A 19552-nucleotide genomic window follows, 5' to 3' on the forward strand; every position below is an offset into this window, starting at 1 on the left:
AAATAATGAACAGGACCGGTGACAAAGGGCAGCCCTGACGGAGTCCAACATGCACCGGGAACAAGTCTGACTTACTGCCGGCAATGCGAACCAAACTCCTGCTCCGGTCATATAGGGACCGAACAGCCCTTAGCAGAGGGCCCCGGACCCCATACACCCAGAGCACCCCCCACAGATCACCACGAGGGACACAGTCGAATGCCTTCTCCAGATCCACAAAGCACATGTGGACTGGTTGGGCAAACTCCCATGAACCCTCCAGCAACCTGGTGAGGGTATAGAGATGGTCCAGTGTTCCACGACCGGGACGAAACCCACATTGTTCCTCCTGAATCCGAGGCTCGACTACCGGCCGAATTCTCCTCTCCAGTACCCTGGCATAGACTTTTCCGGGGAGGCTGAGGAGTGTGATCCCCCTGTAGTTGGAACACACCCTCCGGTCCCCCTTCTTAAACAGAGGGACCACCACCCCAGTCTGCCAGTCCAGAGGCACTGTCCCCAGCCGCCACGCGATGTTGCAGAGGCGTGTCAACCAAGACAGCCCCACAACATCCAGAGACTTGAGGTACTCAGGGCGGATCTCATCCACCCCCGGTGCCTTGCCACTGAGGAGCTTCTCAACCACCTCAGTGACCTCAGCTTGGGGGATCGATGAGTCCTCAACTGAGCCCTCTGCCTCTGCTTCCTCAGTGGAAGACATGTCGGTGGGGTTGAGGAGATCCTCGAAGTACTCCTTCCACCGTCCGAGAATGTCCCCAGTCGAAGTCAGCAGATTCCCACTCTCACTGTAAACAGTGTGAGCAGGGCACTGCTTCCCCTTCCTGAGGCGCCGGACGGTTTGCCAGAATTTCTTCTTCAACCTATAGTCCTTCTCCATGGCCTCACCGAACTCTTCCCAGACCCGAGTTTTTGCCTCTGCAACCACCCGGGCTGAAGCTCGCTTGGCCCTCCGGTACCTATCAGCTGCCTCCGGAGTCCCCCGAGCCAACCAGGCTCGATAGGACTCCTTCTTCAGCTTGACGGCATCCCTTACTTCCGGTGTCCACCACCGGGTTCGGGGATTGCCGCCACGACAGGCACCAGAGACCTTACGGCCACAGCTCCGCGCGGCCGCGTCGACAATGGAGGTGGAGAACATGGTCCACTCAGACTCAACGTCTCCAACCTCCCTCGGGATCTGGTTGAAGCTCTGCCGGAGGTGGGAGTTGAAGATCTCTCTGACCGGAGACTCTGCCAAACGTTCCCAGCGGACCCTCACAGTACGTTTTGGTCTGCCAAGTCTGTCCAACTTCCTCCCCGGCCATCGGATCCAACTCACCACCAGGTGGTGATCAGTTGACAGCTCCGCCCCTCTCTTTACCCGAGTGTCCAAGACATACGGCCGGAGGTCAGATGAAACAACCACAAAGTCGATCATCGACCTCCGACCTAGGGTGTCCTGATGCCATGTGTACTGATGGACACCCTTATGCTTGAACATGGTGTTCATTATGGACAGACTGTGACTAGCACAGAAGTCCAATAACAGGACACCACTCGGGTTCAGGTCGGGGGGGCCGTTCCTCCCAATCACGCCCCTCCAGGTGTCACTGTCGCTGCCCACGTGAGCGTTGAAGTCCCCCAGTAGAATGACGGAGTCCCCGGTCGGAGCACTTTCCAGCACCCCTCCCAGAGACTCCAAGAAGGTCGGGTACTCTACACTGCCATTTGGCCCGTAAGCACAAATAACAGTGAGAGACCTCTCCCCGACCCAAAGGCGTAGGGAAACGACCCTCTCGTTCACCGGGGTGAACTCCAACACATGGCTGCTGAGCTGGGGGGCTATGAGCAAGCCCACACCAGCCCGCCGCCTCTCACCGCGGGCAACTCCAGAGTAGTAGAGAGCCCAGCCTCTCTCAAGGAGTTGGGTTCCAGCAACTGATCCTAAACCTGAAAATGGGACTATAATACAGCGCACATATTTAGCATGAATACATGGTTTCTCGCTGTATTTAGAATTTATTTTAAGAGCTTTTAGCACTATTAACACTATTATCAGTACTTTTTTTTTACAATAGCTTTTACTTACTTTTTAATATACAATTTTTTTGTGACAATGATTTTGTTACTATACTTACTACAGACTGCCATTTAGTTTGATTGTTGCATGGGAATACACACTGCTCTGCTAGCTGTGCCTTTTTGGGAGCTATTTTAACCTGAGCATTTTTGCTAAATTGACAATTTACACGTGACAATGTGGCACACTGGGTAGCAATCACACTTTCAGGGTATTTGGTTTGATCTGGTTTTTGGGTTAATATTTATATGTTTGCTGTTCAACCCATTTCTGTATGGGGGTCTAACTCCCTGTTCTCTGGTTGTCTTCTGACTCCTAAAAACATAATTTGGCTTCTCTAATTTGAACCCATATTTAAATGTGTGTACGTGATGCCCTGGTGAAATGGTGTCATACTGTGAAATAGTGTCATACTAGATTGTAGCCTAGTTTATTGCACTCCTTCTATTATATTATTATTATTATTATTATTATTATTATTATTATTATTATTATTATTATTATTGTTGTTGTTGTTATTCCTACACAATATCAAAACATTGCAATCGCATATTTATTGAAACTTGAGACATTTAAAAGCATCAACAAAGCAAGTACATAAAAAAGAAGCCTGTACTGACCCCTATTGGACACATGTAGTTATTTCAAGAGAACGAATAACATGCTTTTTACTTAACAGTTTCTGCGAGGCACAAGATTTATTTGCATTCATTAAAGTCCTTACAGCTCTGTGCTAATGCCGATTGTTCAAGCAGTAGAAAGTCAAATTTCTGCACAAACTTCACACAAGCACCAATGCATTCCGTCCACATGGTGTAAATTCAGGTTCTTCTGGGGACGTTATGGTGAAATATTTCCGGCATCTAGAATATAGCAATTACACTTATTGTGAAACTGATATTAAGGTAGTTTAATTGAATATAAATATTCTTCACAATAGGATAAAAGCAGAGAATAATAATTTATTAATAATGTTAACGTATAAAACAGAATTTTCTTGTTCATCACTGGAAGAAAACACCGCGTTGCTGTTAAGGGGGGAGGTTGTTGCTTTATTGAACAGATTAACTTAATTCCAAAAATAAAATGAAATGGAGTAAAATGACAAATTGTTATATTGAATACTGAATATGGCGACACTGTAAAATAGACGTTGCGTACTATTTTTGTTAAATAAAAATAAGAACAATATTTCCGACGCTCCCCTTGACAATGGTACATTCCAGCTCGTTGTACTCGGTTAGGAAGTGCTTTGCGCTACATTTGTGAAAGCTGGAAGTTGGAATCAGAAGTAAAGATGAATTTGACTGTCGTACGTTGTGTTCTTCTGACACTCGTCAGTTCGAGCTCACTTTTTCCCTTCCTAGTGAGTAACGATTTGATTTACAGTGACATTAATTGATATATGATGTCGTTATAGACCACACGACTGACTGCCAGTGGAATCTGAAGTCTTTAATGTCTGTTGTTTACAGTTTGCAGAAGAATGTAGGACAAGAATGTATCCTCCTAAAGGACCAACGTAGGTTCAACTACTTATGTAAATACCCTGTGTTGCATAAAATGCTGCTGAATGATGTTTCTGATCTCTGAGATTTCTCCCATTATGATTTAATGATGGTATTAAACACTGATCTTCTCGAACAGATTTAAAAGTAATGTCACTTGGTACATGCTGAACCTTGATTTGCCCCCTAACCAGAGGTGGACTCAGGTGATAAAGGAGAAAAAAGCTGAAGTAAGCTCTTACGACATGCTGTGGTACTTTGTGTCTTGTCTGTGTATTTTTTTTGTCTGTGTAAATAAACAGAAATCAAGGTACAGCTGATAATTATGCAGTGCTGCTCTGTGTTCCTGTCAGTGTTTCCCATATTGCACTGAATCCACAAAACTTCTGTGTGATCAGTAATACATTTTATTTCTATTGCCGTCAATGGTTGTAATGAAAAAAAAACAATGGTGTAAAAAAAAGACAGAATATCATAAATATATTCATAAATATCCCGATTTCTGTTTTCTGTTCTATGATTCTATGGGTTTTTCCATCCACTAGTCAAGTCAAGAGTCAAGTAAAGAAGCTTTTATTGTCATTTCAATCATATGTAGATGTTGCAGTACATAGTGAAATGAGACAACGTTTCTCCAGGATCATGGTGCTACATAGAAACAGACAGAGCTAAGGACTTAGTAAGTTAGTCCTAGATACATTAATATGCAACCTGGTGCAAAAAGTGCAGGACAAGACAAACAAGACAGACAAGACAGTGCAGGACAAAAGACAGTGCAAATAAAAAAATACAAGACAATACACCAAAGACAATAAACAGAAACAGCGCCGACCAGTGTAAATACTGTATGTTCAACAATATTGCGTGTGCAGAAATACTGGATTAAACACAGTGTTATAGCAGCAGTTACATGAGATAATGTTAAGGATTGTGCAAAACCGCAATCGACTGAAATGTGAGACAGCATGTGCAAAGAGCAAAAAAGTTTAAAGGAACATGTAACACTAGCAACATGTAAAGGAAGAACTTACTGAGGCTACCTACTGAGATCCATGCTTTAGAGCTTGTAATTTAAGGAACAAGCTATTCTTTGGGTAACTGAAATTAAGGACATGAAAGTGAACCTGGTTTGATAGCATTTGCAGTAACATGCAGGTGTGCTTTGTTTTTTTCTTCAGTTGACAGCAATGATACAGGCAATAAAAGATTTAGCCAATGGCTTTTTCCATGGAAAATTAGTTCATTTAGTAGACCAGGAGTTGGTGAGTATTCACATTCAGTACTCTTACTACAGTGCAATGTCACTATTAAATATAAAAAAAAAATCTATGATTCCTCTTTAATTTGTGTTATTCTTTTTGCTATTTGTTTTCAGCCATTAATTGTGGACATGCTCCCATACCCTTTTAACGAAGAAATTAAAGGAATTGCTTTGGTTTCTGGTGTCCCTTTAGGTCAGGGTTGTTATTTTAAGCAGATTGTCTGTGTTTTATTTATGGTTCTATTTCATAGGATTGTGAAAAATGACCATAGAGCTGGGGTGTCCAATCTTTATTGGCAAAATGGCAGGTGTTTAGGTGCAAAGGGTTTCATTCCAGTCAGCTGCCACCACATGATTCTACATGTTTAATTTGTTGATCTTGGCTTTCAAAAAACTACAAAATTTGATTTCTGCTTGGTTGGAGAGAAAGGATTGTACACCCCTGCAATAGAGGTTATATAACTATGTCAGTTTGTTTTTCTTCAGCTTTCTATTTCTTGCTAATGCAAGCCTTTCTCTTAACCTTTTAGGAGAAGTTGTGCTTTTCAATATCTTCTATGAAGTTTTCACAGTGTGCACATCAGTGGTGGCTGAGGACTTGAATGGTGAGTTGTCCTATACATATATATATATTACATATTCATGACTTGTTTTGCCTTATTTGTCTAATATACTTTATTACATGTTAATTATTATTTTGCTAGGAAAAATATACCATGCTCGGAACCTGGACTTCGGCTTGTTCATGGGGTCTGATTTTTGTACCTATATTTGTATTATTTTTGCTGTGTTTGAGATTTACATTGAATTTACTCTGGGTTTCGATTCTGTTAGTTGGGACAAGAAAAACCAAACTTGGACTCTAACTGAGAAGCTCAAGCCACTTGTGGTGAACGTTGACTTGAAACGAAACAACAGAACAGTTTTCAAATCCACCAGCTTTGCAGGATATGTGGGAATACTCACTGGCATTAGACCTGTAAGTGTTTCAACACATGCAAAGGCACTGTTATGCTTTTCTTTTTTGAAAATGCTTACAAAAAGTTATTTGTGTTTGCTTGTAGAGAGAATTCACTCTAACGATGAACGAACGTTTCAATTTTGATGGAGGATACATAGGTAAGATGACATTTTTAGGCATGCAACCATCAAGATGCAGAAATGCTTTTAGTTAGTTTTTTTTTGTCTGTAGCTTAGCTGCTTCTACACAATTTACTACCTCTTCAATCAACGAATCAATGGAAAAAGACTGCTATAATATCGGACCAATACTAAGCAGGTGCACAGGTACAAGAAGTTATGTCAGGTGTTTTAATGTGATGAGAAACTTTCCACTAACCAACAGCATCCATGTAGTCAGATACAGATGGTGAGAAAAGATTACTCACACTGTGAACGGAAACACCTAATGTACAGTCTCTAGCTGTGAGTTCACAATGTAGACTGGATTTTAAGGGTCCACACACATTCCTTTTAATAGCAGGTTACTGTGATGTTAAAAATAAGCAGATTTGTCAGATTTTGTTAATATGATAAAAACAAAAAATTAAGTGGAAAATTAACCAGAGTGTTTTGGAGGTGGGAGTGTACGCTCTCTGTAACTTACACTTTGTTAAAGAGCATTTGGCCTGTAATACAGCACTCTGTCTGTTTGGGTAACAGTATACCAACTTATCACATCTTAATTTGGCAATTTCATTGCACTCTTTCTTGCAAATATGCTCAATATCTATAAAATTACGAGGAGATCTCCTGTGTATGTGTCTTTTCAAGTCATTCTACAAGTTTTTAATAGGATTTAGATTTGGCTTTTGACTGGGCCATTCCAAAACATGCTCTCTTGGCGTCCTTCTTTTCTAAATTTTTTTCGTCATCTTCAGTTGTTGCACCGTTTTCTCCACTTGATTATGACCTATGATGTGTTCCATTGGGCATCTAATGTTTTGAACACTCTGTTACCCCTCTCCTGTATATGATTTGTAAGCTCTTGGTAATTGAGCAAAAGAACTGCATTATATGACAGATATATATAGTATATAATATGATAGATCAATATAATTTGTTTATTTTGAGTACAGGCACATGGCTGCATTATAAAAGAGTGCACAGATTTGGGTGCTATATCACATTAAGATAGGAAGAGATCTCAGATGATTGTTATTGTAGGAATTTTTATTAGGGATTCAAGCAAGAATGTGAGGTCATAACTCAACGCTTTGGGGTATTGACTCTCAAACAAATCTGCAATGCTTTGGCACATTAACACCAAACCTGATGTGTCTTATAACAACCATGGCCTAAAAGTACACGAGCAGTATATATATGTATATATATATATATATATATATATATATATATATATATATATATATATATATATATATATATATATATATATATATATATATATATAATGCTCGTGTACTTTTAGGACTGTGTCCTGACTTGTTGATAATATCTTATAATTTCTCCCAGGGATCCTGGAATGGATTCTTGGCAAGAGAGATGGAATGTGGATGAGCTTCCTCACACGAAAGGTCCTGGAAAATGCAACCAGGTTGAACCAATCCCAATACATCCAATACAACAATACGACAATACTCCAAATACATCTCTCCAATATTAATATCATGCTCTTGCTGACCTGTTTCTATTGTGATGTGAATTACAGTATGTGATGTAAATGACATCCTTGTCTTTTTAACAGTTATGAAGATGCCAAAAAACAGCTTGCTCTTACTAAGTTACTTGCTCCAGCCTACTTTATCCTTGGTGGAAACCAGACAGGCCAGGGTTGTGTGATAACCAGAACTAGAATCAACACCCTGGATGTCTGGGAGTGAGCTCACATAATCACACTAACAGTATTTAATATATGTTAGTCTATATACTGGGATGCTCACTGAGCTGACAATTTACTTTGTACACCTGGTTTTGAAGCTAATATAACTCTCATCCTGTAGGATTAACGTGACACTTGGGAGATGGTATGTGCTTGAAACAAACTATGACCACTGGGAAGAGCCTTTCTTTTTGGATGATCGTCGCACACCGGCTATGAAATGCATGAATAACACTACAAAAGCAGTAAGTGTTTAGTAAGGAATTAGCTCTCTAACATTCTTGAGAAAACAACCCCGAAAGGACATTATGAATATTGCATGATCCTATGTGTATGAGTATGAGTATGTGAATTTCTCCTGTTTTTCTATTTCTCCTGTTCCGTGTTATCCTTCTTCACTTCTGTTGTTCCAATGAGTCACAGTCACTCAGTGCTTTAGAGGAAGTAGCAGAGATACATTTTTCCACTTTTTAATGTTGAACGCAGTTCACAGTCGTGCAGCTCGTACAGGCTTCATTTAAATGTTTCTCATTTGAATTCCGCTTGCGGTAACATTTCAAAATAGTACACACAGTCCATGCTCATGTTCATGATATGAATTTGTAAAATAATTGTAAAGTAATTTTTGACTCTTCTATCAAGTGACTCTACATCAATTTTGGAAACGCTGATACAAACCTGTTTAAGTAAGGCCTGTTTAACACTGATTATAAATGATGTAATTAAACTGGACTGACTACTAAACAATGTTTTTTCAGAATATTACTTTGCCGACTCTATATGATGTACTTTCAACAAAGCCAGTTCTAAATAAGGTAAGACGTCTTTCACTAGTGGACCCAGAATGAAGCTAGAATCAATGTTGAGTTGATGGGGTTGAATTTTAATCTAAGAGTGTGTGTGTGTGTGTGTGTGTGTGTGTGTGTGTGTGTGTGTGTGTGTGTGTGTGTGTGTGTGTGTTTACTGTAGCTAACCACCTATACTGCCCTAATGGAAGTATCAGCTGGTACACTAGAATCTTACGTCAGAGACTGTCCGAGTCCATGTACGCCCTGGTGATTTATTTAGGACTGAACATACTGATAAAGCTGGTATTGTGTCTGTGTAAGATGTTTTTAAAGCAAGGCTATAATGCTGCTAGGTCTATTATAATGCTATAATTTTACTCACATATTACATTACTGTTATTTCTATGGATAATTTTTCTAGATGGAGATAACTACTTTAATGTTCCCACAAAAATATAAATGTTTTCTATCTTACTGTTCATACTGTTTGGTAATCTTTCCTGACTATAGTATTATGAGTAAATATTAATTTATCTAATGTTTGATTAATATTGTTGTACTTTTTTTATTATTTTACAAATAAAGGTGTTTTTCTCTTTGTACTCTTTTTTTCCTGTTGAAATCATCTTATAAAATAACAAACAGTGCACCAACATGTAGGGGCAATCTCCAGGCAGTTCATTTAACAGTCAAGTGTTAAGGGGAAAACTCCTCACACCTCCTTGGCTGGGGATTTGAGCCCTGCCTCCACCATGTGTGCAGACTTTGCATGTTCTCTGTGTATTTTAGGGGTTTCCTCCAGACACACCAGTTTCCTCCTCCAGTCTAATTCCTCCTTTTTATTCTGATTGGCATCCACTACTTTGGGCGCTGAGGACTCCAGGGACCCTGTGTGGTATAGAAAATAGATGAATGAATGTTGTAAATATATCACTTAAGTTCATAAATCCACCTCAGGTATGTTTTTGACAATGTGAAGGTTTGCTTATTAAGCAGTGATGCATCAGTTTTTGTTTTCCTTAAGCACTTTTAACAACTGTCCATGTCTCAAAGCAGCTTTACAGAAGCATAGAAACATAATAAAAATGGTAAAGTTTAAAGTAAAAAAACATCTCTAACATCTACCCCAACATCTACACTTTATGAGCGTGTGTGGTGATAGTGGACACATTATTTTTTATTTATTAGTTGTTGTTTTTTTGAGCTTTGTTTAGAAAATATCGCAACAGCTGATTAATCATTTAATCGCTGAACTTCAGCAATGCTTTATCCATGTATATGATGCCAATTGTTCTTATGATATGGTGTGTATTCACATGTACACACAGTCATCATATGAACATATATGATGGTGCACTTTTTTAAAATAAGTTATACAAGCAGCAGGTTTTGTTTTTTTGCTTGCTTTTTTTAAGTCAACATGCTTTAATAGTGTTTTGGACCGGAATGGAATTGTGTGAATCTGCTGTGAGACCTGATGCTTTTTGCTGTTGGGGGACTGATGTGAAACATTTTTTTTGCTTGCTAATATTAAGCGCACAAAAGCTGTGCTTTTTGTTGTGGTTCACCACACGGTAACCTTCACACACACACACATACACATACACACACACACACACACACACACACACACACACACACACACGTGTGTATCAAATCAGGTATTCTTCTCTGAAAGTCAGCCAGACCATTTTAAAAATTTAAACATATATATTTTTGTAATTCTTAAACATTTTTAAATAAATCAGTTCAGCATTAGTTATAGCTCAGTGTTTGAAGAATGATGCTATGAAGTTTGCTTTTAGACATTATGTCTTTGTAATAGATTTGTTTATCTGCATTGTTTCTGAGTGACTCACCCACAAAACATGGGCAGTTCTTAAAAGGCATGACAGATCAGATAGGTGAAAAATCTGTGGTGCAGGAGCTGGAACAAGGATTTAAATCCAGTGCAGCAACTATCAAAACAGACCACAGTTTTTTTTTAATCTCAAACACTGTTTCATTTTGAGATTTGTCTGGTTGTTACAATGGCAAGATATTATCTTGTGATTTGGATTGTTTTTTGTTTGGACCAGGCTGATTCTGTAAGTATAATTATTACCTTTTCTGAGCTTATCTGAATTAAATTGCAATTCATATATATATATATATATATATATATATATATATATATATATATATATATATATATATATATATATTATAGTTCTCCATTTGGTAAGTATCTGATTCCCTTTTCTACAGGGCCTAGTAATTGTTTTTTTTTGCTTGTTTGTAAAAAACCTGTGTGTGTAGTCCTCAGATAAATGTCTCCAAGAGAGAGACAGACTTCAGGCACAGTTAAGGAGTATGGAGTCTCGTGCTGTTAAGCAGCAGGAGATGATTCAGCGTTTACTGGACCTCAATCAGCAGCCTCCACTTCTTCTCAATGAAAGCATCTTTTTTGACCTAGAAGATAAACAATATGCCGGTAAATAATGAGTATTTCTGTAACTTAAATAAAATCTGTATTTGCTGAAAGAAGTTTTTTTTGTTGTTTGTTTTTTATTTGTTTGTGCTTTCAGACTGTGCTCAGATTTTCACTAATGGTTCCACAAAGAGTGGATTTTATATGATTAAACCTGAAAAGAGCCCAGCTAATATCAAAGTGTACTGTGATATGGGAGATGGAGGCGGGTGGACAGTCTTCCAAAGACGCTCTGATGGCAACGAGTCTTTTGACAGGTGAGAAAGATTTTGTCTTGTATTTTATTTGTACAAAAGTCACACTGGAGTGTGGAACCAATGGGCTGTAAGTTATTTTTGATCATTTTTATGAAAAGCTAAAACAGACTTTCCTCATACTGCAACTGACAGAGTTTACATTAATGAATTAGATTATTATTTAAACTAATGTGTTACTTTAATAGTATCAGACTAATCAATGACAAAATGTATATGCAGACACAGTAAGAAAGAATTAGAGAGTGTTGTGTTACTGGTCTTTCGTTATCAATCTAGTGCTTTTTCGTTGCAGAGAATGGAATGAATACAAAGCTGGATTTGGTGATATGAAATCTGCAAATGGAGAATTCTGGTTAGGGAATGATAACCTAAATTATCTGACATCCCAGGGTGAGCCTTTCTTTATGAGTAAAGTTTAAACCATTAATAAAGAAAAAAAAAACAGATTATAGACTATAAATATAATTCCAAGATAATTCATCACTGTTTATTGCTAATTATATATCATGTATGTTTTTTTTAAATATCATAATGACAGGTGATTACAGCCTGAGAATTGACCTGGAAGACTTTGAAGGCAGCCACCGTTTTGCCCTGTACAGAAAGTTCCAAGTTGACAATGAACAGGTAGCACCTGTCTTTTGTGAGGCTTGATCAAGGACATTATCCCATTGTATAAGCATACGTTTAATTAAATCTAACTATATCATTTATCTGCATGGTTTTAGAATCAGTACCAGCTGAAGTTTGATGGATACAGAGGGAATGCAGGAGACTCGCTCTCAGGCAGCTATAACCCAGAGGTACAGGGTTGGGCAAGTCACCAGGGCATGAAATTCAGCACAAAAGATAAGGACAATGATCGCTATGTGCGCAACTGTGCTCTGGAAGATATGTCTGGCTGGTGGTTTAACAGGTCTGTTAAATATATTGTATCCAGATAAAGCTATTTAATAATGTAATTATCTGCTGAATCATGTAAAATGCATGTTTTTGAAATTTCGGGTAATAGTCGATCAGCCTAGTGATTATTAATAATGTGTAATATTAATTTAAAAAAAAACCTTTGAAGGTCATACATTATCTACATACAATGTTATAAACATGTGAAGTACTAACAGGAAAGAGAAGAAAAAACAACACCTTACCCAGTCTTAATAAATACCCTGTATGTTGTTAGCTTGAAGCTCTTACGTTGTTCTTCCACTAGGTGTCACTCTGCCAATCTGAATGGGCTGTACTATAAGGGGCCTTACAGTGCAGTGACTGACAACGGGATAGTGTGGTACACCTGGCATGGCTGGTGGTACTCTCTCAAAACCGTGCAAATGAAGATCAGACCAAGTGCCTTTGAAACAAATGAAGTCTAAAATAACACATTTTACCATTACCCAGTTATTCATGAAAGATAATATAGAGATAATGTATGCATACTTGTAATATTTTTACATACAGTTTACAGTAATGTAGAACATACAGCTGAGGTCATAGGTTTAAAAACACCTTGGAGAATCAAAAATGTTAAAAAAAAATAATAAATAAAATAAAAAAAAAGATGGATCATAAATGCTATTTGTTTTTTCTTTAATAATGCCCTACATATTTAACATAATGAATGTTTACATATAGTCCACAAGACACAATAATAACTTTACACAAATGAACCAGTTCAAAAGTTTACAAATGCTTGATTATTAATGTATGTTGTGAGTTTTGTGATAGATGTTCAGAAGTTCCTTGTTGTTGTTTTTTCTGATCACTTAAACTGCCCTCTGTTTTTTTTTTTTGTTTGTTTGTTTGTTTTAGAAAAAACCTCTATTAGTTGATTTTCTGGCATATTTACAACAATATGTCTGTGAGGGACTAATACAAACTGTAACAACAGGTATTGTGTAAACATTTGAAAAAAGGAAGATTGGTATAAATTATTATTTTATCTTTTGGGGAAATCTGTATTTATTTTATGTAGATTTTGTAGGATGCACTAATTTAAAGAAGAAGAAGAAAAAAAAAGATTTTTAAACAAAATAACAATTCTAAAGTGTAATTTGTACGAGAACTTGACCTCAGCTGAATATAGTTTATAGTACGTGTTGTTTACTTTATATACAGTTTATGTAGTTTATACAATATATAAACTTTACACCCGAGTTCATCACAGAATGTCAACATGCATTTATTTGTGGATTTGAGGTCAATTTACAGACAAATTAGAGCACGAATTAGTAAAATAAAGTTTGATCGTGTTTTATTATAATATCATTGTGTTATAACGGATTAAAGATACACTTTAGCATGGTGTATAAAACCAAGGGCTCGGATTGCTACCCCGGAAGTGACGCCAGCTGTCAGCACGCGAGAGGTGTGCTGAGCTCGTGCCTACCTGTTGGGTGTAGTGTTGTTGTTTTTTAAGGTGAGACGCAGTGCTTTTTTTTTTATATTAAAAAAGACGACAACAAATGAGTTTTTATTGAGTTTAAATTGTACACATTCGCTGTCAAGTCCTCTAAAATATGAAAAAGGAACAAAAACTCATCAATATTCCGGTAAATTAACTCAATTTTGTGTTTTGTTTTGTGTAGTTTGGCTCCTCAGTAACGGTTGCAAATATTATTTTTTTCTTTTCTTTTTTTATGCTATAAATTAGTACAAAAAAACAGCTGAACACCAAGCAGGTCATGCTTACAAAGTTTAACGACTTAGGATAAAGATTTTAATGTTAGCCTGGGAATTAAAAGGACAGCAGGATTTGTTTAATATCTAGACAAGCCTGTGCATTTATGACTTTTATTTATTTTTAATTTTTTTTTAACAACAATACAACTATACACGACATGCTTAATTATCTAGACGTTGATTTGCTCAGTCCCATGAAAGATTCACAGCAAACCTGAGCTTTATGGCTGCTTTCCTCTCTGCACTATTTCTGGAAAGCAGTCCAAGGCATCCAAGTTATCCTTCTGATGAGTGTGAATCAGGTGCAAAAAAAGGATTTAGCTGTGTTCAGGAAATAGACTGTGCCTCTAAAGGAGATGTGACCTCATGGGAAAGCAGAGCTGGAGAGACACAAGTTACTAGAAATAACTTGAAAAGCTGTTTTTCTGGCTCTCATGTAATCAAACCAATTCCCAAATGCTGCAAGCAGCTTATAATAATTGCTTAATCTAATCACTGAGTAGCTTGTAGCTTGCTGGAAGTAAATATTTAGAAAGGTGAGTGATGTTTCTTGGGTTCTTTTACACAGTTTCCTAATTGCATAAAATTAGTGCATGTTTTCTCTTTACCAAGAGAACGGCTTGGTAGGTCTTGGCATGCTGTGTCTCGACGTACTGCTCTTCTGTCCTTTAGGGCATTGTATGGCATCCAAAAGGAATTTAAATAACTAAGATGCCAGAGCAAGTGTTGGAGAAGGTTCTCTTAAAGTTTTAAATTAAAGTTTGTCTTAATCGTAAATCCATCTAGGCCGCTCTGTGTACTAATCTAGATTCACTGGCACAAACTTAGTATGAAAGGAAGGGATTTGTGCTATCCCTCCATAGTCTGTTTCACTGATTATGTGACAAAGATGGATGTTATAGAAGGGCACAAGAGTCAGAGAACATGTGCTTTCAAGATATTTTTGAATACAAGCATTCTGCAGTTGCTTGAATGCTGTTTGGTTTTTGAGCTTACATTGAAATATTTGATGTAGACTCCCAGCCTATACATATAAATGTGTGTGTGATTGTGATCAGCCATACTGAAATAACTTTCTACATGTTTCTTGAGTAAACGGTAAATTTCTATCTTAAATATATTACCAAATATTTGCCTTTGGTTTTACAGTCATAATAAAGATAAGCTATAATCAGTGGATACATGTGAAATTCTGTGCTGGTGTTTATCTTGTGGTTCATGCTGTGAATCATTTATTCCACTCATTCCACGCAGCAGTCTTGTACCAGAATTTAAAATGAAGCTTCAGGTTTTTTTTTTTTTTTTTTTGCTTAAGCTATTCCTACTTTTGGAATATTCATGATTATACATATTCTTTAGCCTGGATCAGGTAGAAATAGTGTAGAAGATGGCTAAGAAGTTCATTCCATCTGTTTTCAGAAATGTTTTGTAAAGTAACATTTTTATTTTCTGTGTTTGGCAGAAAGAACGAGAGAGAGAATACATACTAGTTATTATAGTGATCTTTCGAAACAGACGTCAAATGGTCTCTTCGTAATCGGTCTATTGCATATTGAAATAATTTGTGTGTGTGTTAGGCGTGTATGCATGCTCTCAGTTTCAGCCTTGGACAAAAAAACTGGCTGTCGTGAACTCTCTCATAATAGGAGGCCTTTGGTTGCATAGCAACAGCGAATGCCGTTCTGTCCTGCCATGTCTATGCCCCTCCCTCTTTGGAAAGGTCTTGCTAAGGATAAGGTAACCAAATGCTCTCTCTGGTAAACTTAGCCTTGTAACATTACCACAGGCCTGAGCTGGACCTTGAACCTTGAAGTGGCATATGCAGAGGCGTGTTCAAGTCTAATTGCCCAAAGGTGATGAGAGCCAGCATTGAGATATATTTATTTACACAAGGAATCATTGCTGCAAATTCAGAGGACTCTGAGAGCAAGAGCCTAAACTTTAGCGGTGTGTTAATGATGCTCTGGCAAGTTGGACTGTGAGTTGGGGGCTGGTAGATGAATATTTGTGGAGCATGAACAGAGTGTACAGAGTTATGTCTGGTCTAGTCTGAGACTTTGCCCTACCGTTGATGGGATTGATTTGATGAGAGAAGATTTTGACTTGAAGAAGAAAACTGGAACAGAGCTGGTAAGTCTGTTTTTCTCTTGTCAACTTCATTAAATATGTTGGGATCTAAACAATTTACTAACACAAACTTAAAAATCATTGGCTTATTCTAGCTTTAATCAAAAAAGCTGCATGTTTTTGTGAGTAATTTAACATTTTGTAATGGACTTCCCTGCAATAATATGTTGTGTACAATCAGTGTTGCATGAGATTTTTGCTCTTTTAATGTGGAAATATACTTTTTGTGTGTGTGTGTGTGTGTGTGCTACACCACAAACAGGAGCACTGTTAAGTACCTCAGCACAGGTTCAGAGTAAATAAAGTCTTAGCAGACTGGAGCAGTTAAGGTTTTATGAGCATCATAGCAATGTCCCAGTAGAGGTAAGCTAGTATGTGACTTCATCGATTCTCCCATTCATGCCAGTGTGTTAACAGAGAGCTGCTTGTTTCTTGTCTCACTTGAGCAGTCAGGGTTTCAAAGTCTAAGCAAGCAGTCTGTCCCGGAGGTAAAGGTTAGTGAGACTGCAGGGAGATTTTCCCCGCTGTTATTAATAACCGGAAAATTCCTGGGTATGTATGTTTTTGTGTACTGAATAGAATACTTCGAGCCCCAATCAGGACTGTTAAACTTTCAGTTAATAAGTTAAAACAATTTACTTTCCATTAGCTGCAGTTCAGAAGAATTGTCAAGCTTCCTTCTCCCTGCTTTTTTTCTGAACTGTTTTTAACCTCCATTTTGCTGTAACTATCCCATTCAGCCTAAAGCATGAAACTCTTAAAGGCTATATGTAAGTGTTGAGGGTATTTAAACTCCTAAAGAGCTTACCCTGATGTGTAATTTAAAGCAACTGTCTCAGGTCTTTGAGACAAACATGAACCTTTGCCTAGTGGATAATCATTGTTTCCTCCTGTCTGTACCTGTTATGTGTCACATACACCTCCCTCTTTGCTAACACAGAGTAAAACGTGATTTGTTTGCTCTCACACTGCTGTTCTTGTAAGCATTTATTTTATTTTGATTATGAAATTGTCTTATGTTAATGGTTATGTTCTGTTTTTCTTAATGGTTATGTTCTGTTGTTTCAACTTGCCTGCAAAGAACTTCTTTCTTTCCTTTGCCTAGAACCGCTTTCTTTTACTGTACTTGACAGGAGTGCAATGGAGTGTGCACTTTTTTTTTCTCAGCAGTTTGAAATCGTACCAAGCAATTTCCACCCCTGTGGACTGTGGTGCAAGCAGGCAGAACATAAGATCTGATGAAGTAGTTACTTTTCTCCATTTTTGGCCAGTATTATGTTTTATATCTTGTGAAATGTGAAAATTAAAAACAAAATGCTGCTGGGGTCAGTGTAGTGCTACAACAGTCAGGAGACTTTTGTAGCACTGATTTTGTATGCATCTTAATTTAACCTAAAATATTTCAGGATTTTGTCTTATTTTATGATGCACATTTTATGAATCTCCAATTTAATTTCTAAATGGCACACATTTCTTTATCATTTCTTATCTATAAGTATACCAAAATGTCCAATGTGCATTAGTGCTGAACCCTCTTGCTGTGCTGACGATTCCATGTCTTGTAATTGAGACTCTTTATATTTTATTAAGTCCTAATATATAAGCATTTTGTGAGTTTGTTGTAGTACATCACCTACTATGAAGTTAGACTAATCTCTGAATTGATTAGCATTTGTTGTTGACTTTGCTGAAAAGGCTACTTTTAAAAAAATGTCTTTTTTTCTGTAGCCTTTCTAGACACTCATGACAAACTGCTCAGTTTCAGTAGTCTAATAAATTGTTCATTGTAGTTCATTTCCAGCTACTTGGCATTGCTGTGTGTAACCTGATCAGCAATTTGGTTAAGTATAAAGGGCTGTTGTGTGCTAACATACTAATAAAAGGATTGAATTTTGCTTCCTAGGTCTGTGTTGTTGGGTTTTTTCCCCTCTTCTTCATTCAGAGGTTATGATCCTAGGTAGACATTTCAGTTAGACAGTTAAGAATGGTTAACTATGGAGGATTGTGACACACAATCCAAACTCTATTACTTAGACAAAGGTGGCCTTGGAGATATTAAAAATGAATAGGGTATCATATGCTTGCTACAAGAAAGCCTGTTCTGTGAATTGATTATAAAACATTAAGATTTAGGAGATTGTGTTGCTTAATTAGCAGGCAAAAAAGAGTTTCTAGTTTACTGTGAACATTAATTTTTAATATACATAGTAACAATAAACAGCAAACACATTGCTGGTTAGGTTTATACAACCCCTGGCAAAAAGTATGGAATCACCCCTCTCAGAAGATGTTCATTCAAATGTTTAATTGTGTAGAAAAAAAAACAAGCACATATATGCCACAAAACAATTATCACTCAACAATCCAAACTTCTGGCTGTATAAAACACTTAAAAATAACAAAGAAAGATAACTATAGTCAATTACAGCTGTTTTTACAGATCAAACAGAGGAAAAAAATATGGAATCACACAAATCCGAGGAAAATTATATGGAATCACCAAATAAAAACACTACTAGTACTTTGTTGCACCACCTCTGGCTTTTATAACAGCTTGAATTCTCTGAGGCATGGATTTAACTAATGACAAACAGTATACTTCATCAAGCTGTCTCCAGCTTTGTCTTATTGCAGTTGCCAGATCAGCTTTGCAGGTTGGAGCCTTGTTGTGGACCATTTTCTTTAATTCCAACCACAGATTTTCAATTGGATTGAGGTCCGGACTATTTGCAGGCCATGCCATTGACATATGTCTTTCCTGTAGGAATGTTTTCACAGATTTTGTCCTATGGCATGATGCATTATCATCCTGAAAAATGATGCTACCATCACCAAACATCCTTTCAATTGATGGAATAAGAAAAGTGTCCAAAATCTCAACATAATCTTGTGCATTTATAGAAGATGTAATGATTGTCATCTCTCCCATACCTTTACCTGACATACAACCCCATATCATTAATGATTGTGGAAATTTGCATATTTTCTTCAGGCAGTTGTCTTTTATAAATTTCATTGGAACGGCACCAAACAAATGTTCCAGCATCATCAAACTGCCCCAATGCAGATTGGTGATTCATCACTGAATATAACTCTCATCCAGTCATCCACAGTCCAAGATTGTCTTTCTTTAGCCCACTGAAACCTTGTTTTTTTTCTGTTTAGATGTTAATGATGGTTTTTGTTTGGCTTTTCTGTATGTAAATCCCATTTCTTTTAAGCGATTTCTTACAGTCCGGTCACAGACATTGACTCCACTTTTTGCCCATTTGTTCCTCATTTGTTTTGTTGTGCATTTTCTGTTTTCAAAGCATATTGCTTTAAGTTTTCTGTCTTGGCACTTTGGTGACACTTGGCACTTGTCTTTCTTGGTCTACCAGTACGCTTCCCTTTTACAACCTTTCCATTTGATTTGTACTTGGTCCAGATTTTAGACACAGCTGACTGGGAACAACCAACATCTTTTGCAACATTCCATGAAGATTTACCTTCTTCGAGAAGTTTGATAATCCTCTCCTTTGTTTCAACTGACATCTGTCGTGTTGGAGCCATGAGTTATGTCAA

The 19552-nt window shown here is 37.5% G+C and overlaps 3 protein-coding genes across 5 annotated transcripts in view; all 3 read left to right on the forward strand.

The window, feature by feature from the left end:
* The first annotated feature begins 3299 nt into the window (after positions 1-3299).
* asah1a (N-acylsphingosine amidohydrolase (acid ceramidase) 1a) lies at positions 3300-9060 on the forward strand. The gene is made up of 14 exons (XM_060885713.1): positions 3300-3425; positions 3535-3581; positions 3707-3797; positions 4746-4829; positions 4943-5021; positions 5359-5433; positions 5533-5578; positions 5663-5807; positions 5893-5947; positions 7304-7385; positions 7536-7667; positions 7792-7915; positions 8429-8485; positions 8640-9060. Exons 1-14 carry the CDS (start codon positions 3357-3359, stop codon positions 8727-8729), a joined length of 1176 nt encoding a protein of 391 aa, XP_060741696.1. The 5' UTR covers positions 3300-3356; the 3' UTR covers positions 8730-9060.
* A 131-nt stretch (positions 9061-9191) lies between these two features.
* On the forward strand, positions 9192-13362 carry fgl1 (fibrinogen-like 1). The gene is made up of 7 exons (XM_060885714.1): positions 9192-10545; positions 10757-10931; positions 11026-11185; positions 11478-11575; positions 11724-11812; positions 11914-12101; positions 12396-13362. The coding sequence occupies exons 1-7, from the start codon at positions 10489-10491 to the stop codon at positions 12553-12555; spliced, it is 927 nt and encodes a 308-aa protein (XP_060741697.1). The 5' UTR covers positions 9192-10488; the 3' UTR covers positions 12556-13362.
* Positions 13363-13515: 153 nt separating this feature from the next.
* mtus1a (microtubule associated tumor suppressor 1a) overlaps positions 13516-19552 on the forward strand; it is a 34763-nt gene continuing 28726 nt past the window's right edge. For 2 of the 3 annotated variants that reach the window (XM_060885709.1, XM_060885711.1), the window contains exon 1: positions 15626-15991. The gene's annotated coding sequence lies outside the window, so the exon portion shown is untranslated. Of the gene's footprint in view, positions 13599-15625; positions 15992-19552 lie in introns of those variants that run through there. The other variant, XM_060885710.1, reaches the window with a different exon arrangement.

The sequence above is a fragment of the Tachysurus vachellii genome, chromosome 13, assembly GCF_030014155.1.
Source record: "Tachysurus vachellii isolate PV-2020 chromosome 13, HZAU_Pvac_v1, whole genome shotgun sequence".
NCBI classification, from domain to species: Eukaryota; Metazoa; Chordata; class Actinopteri; order Siluriformes; family Bagridae; genus Tachysurus; species Tachysurus vachellii.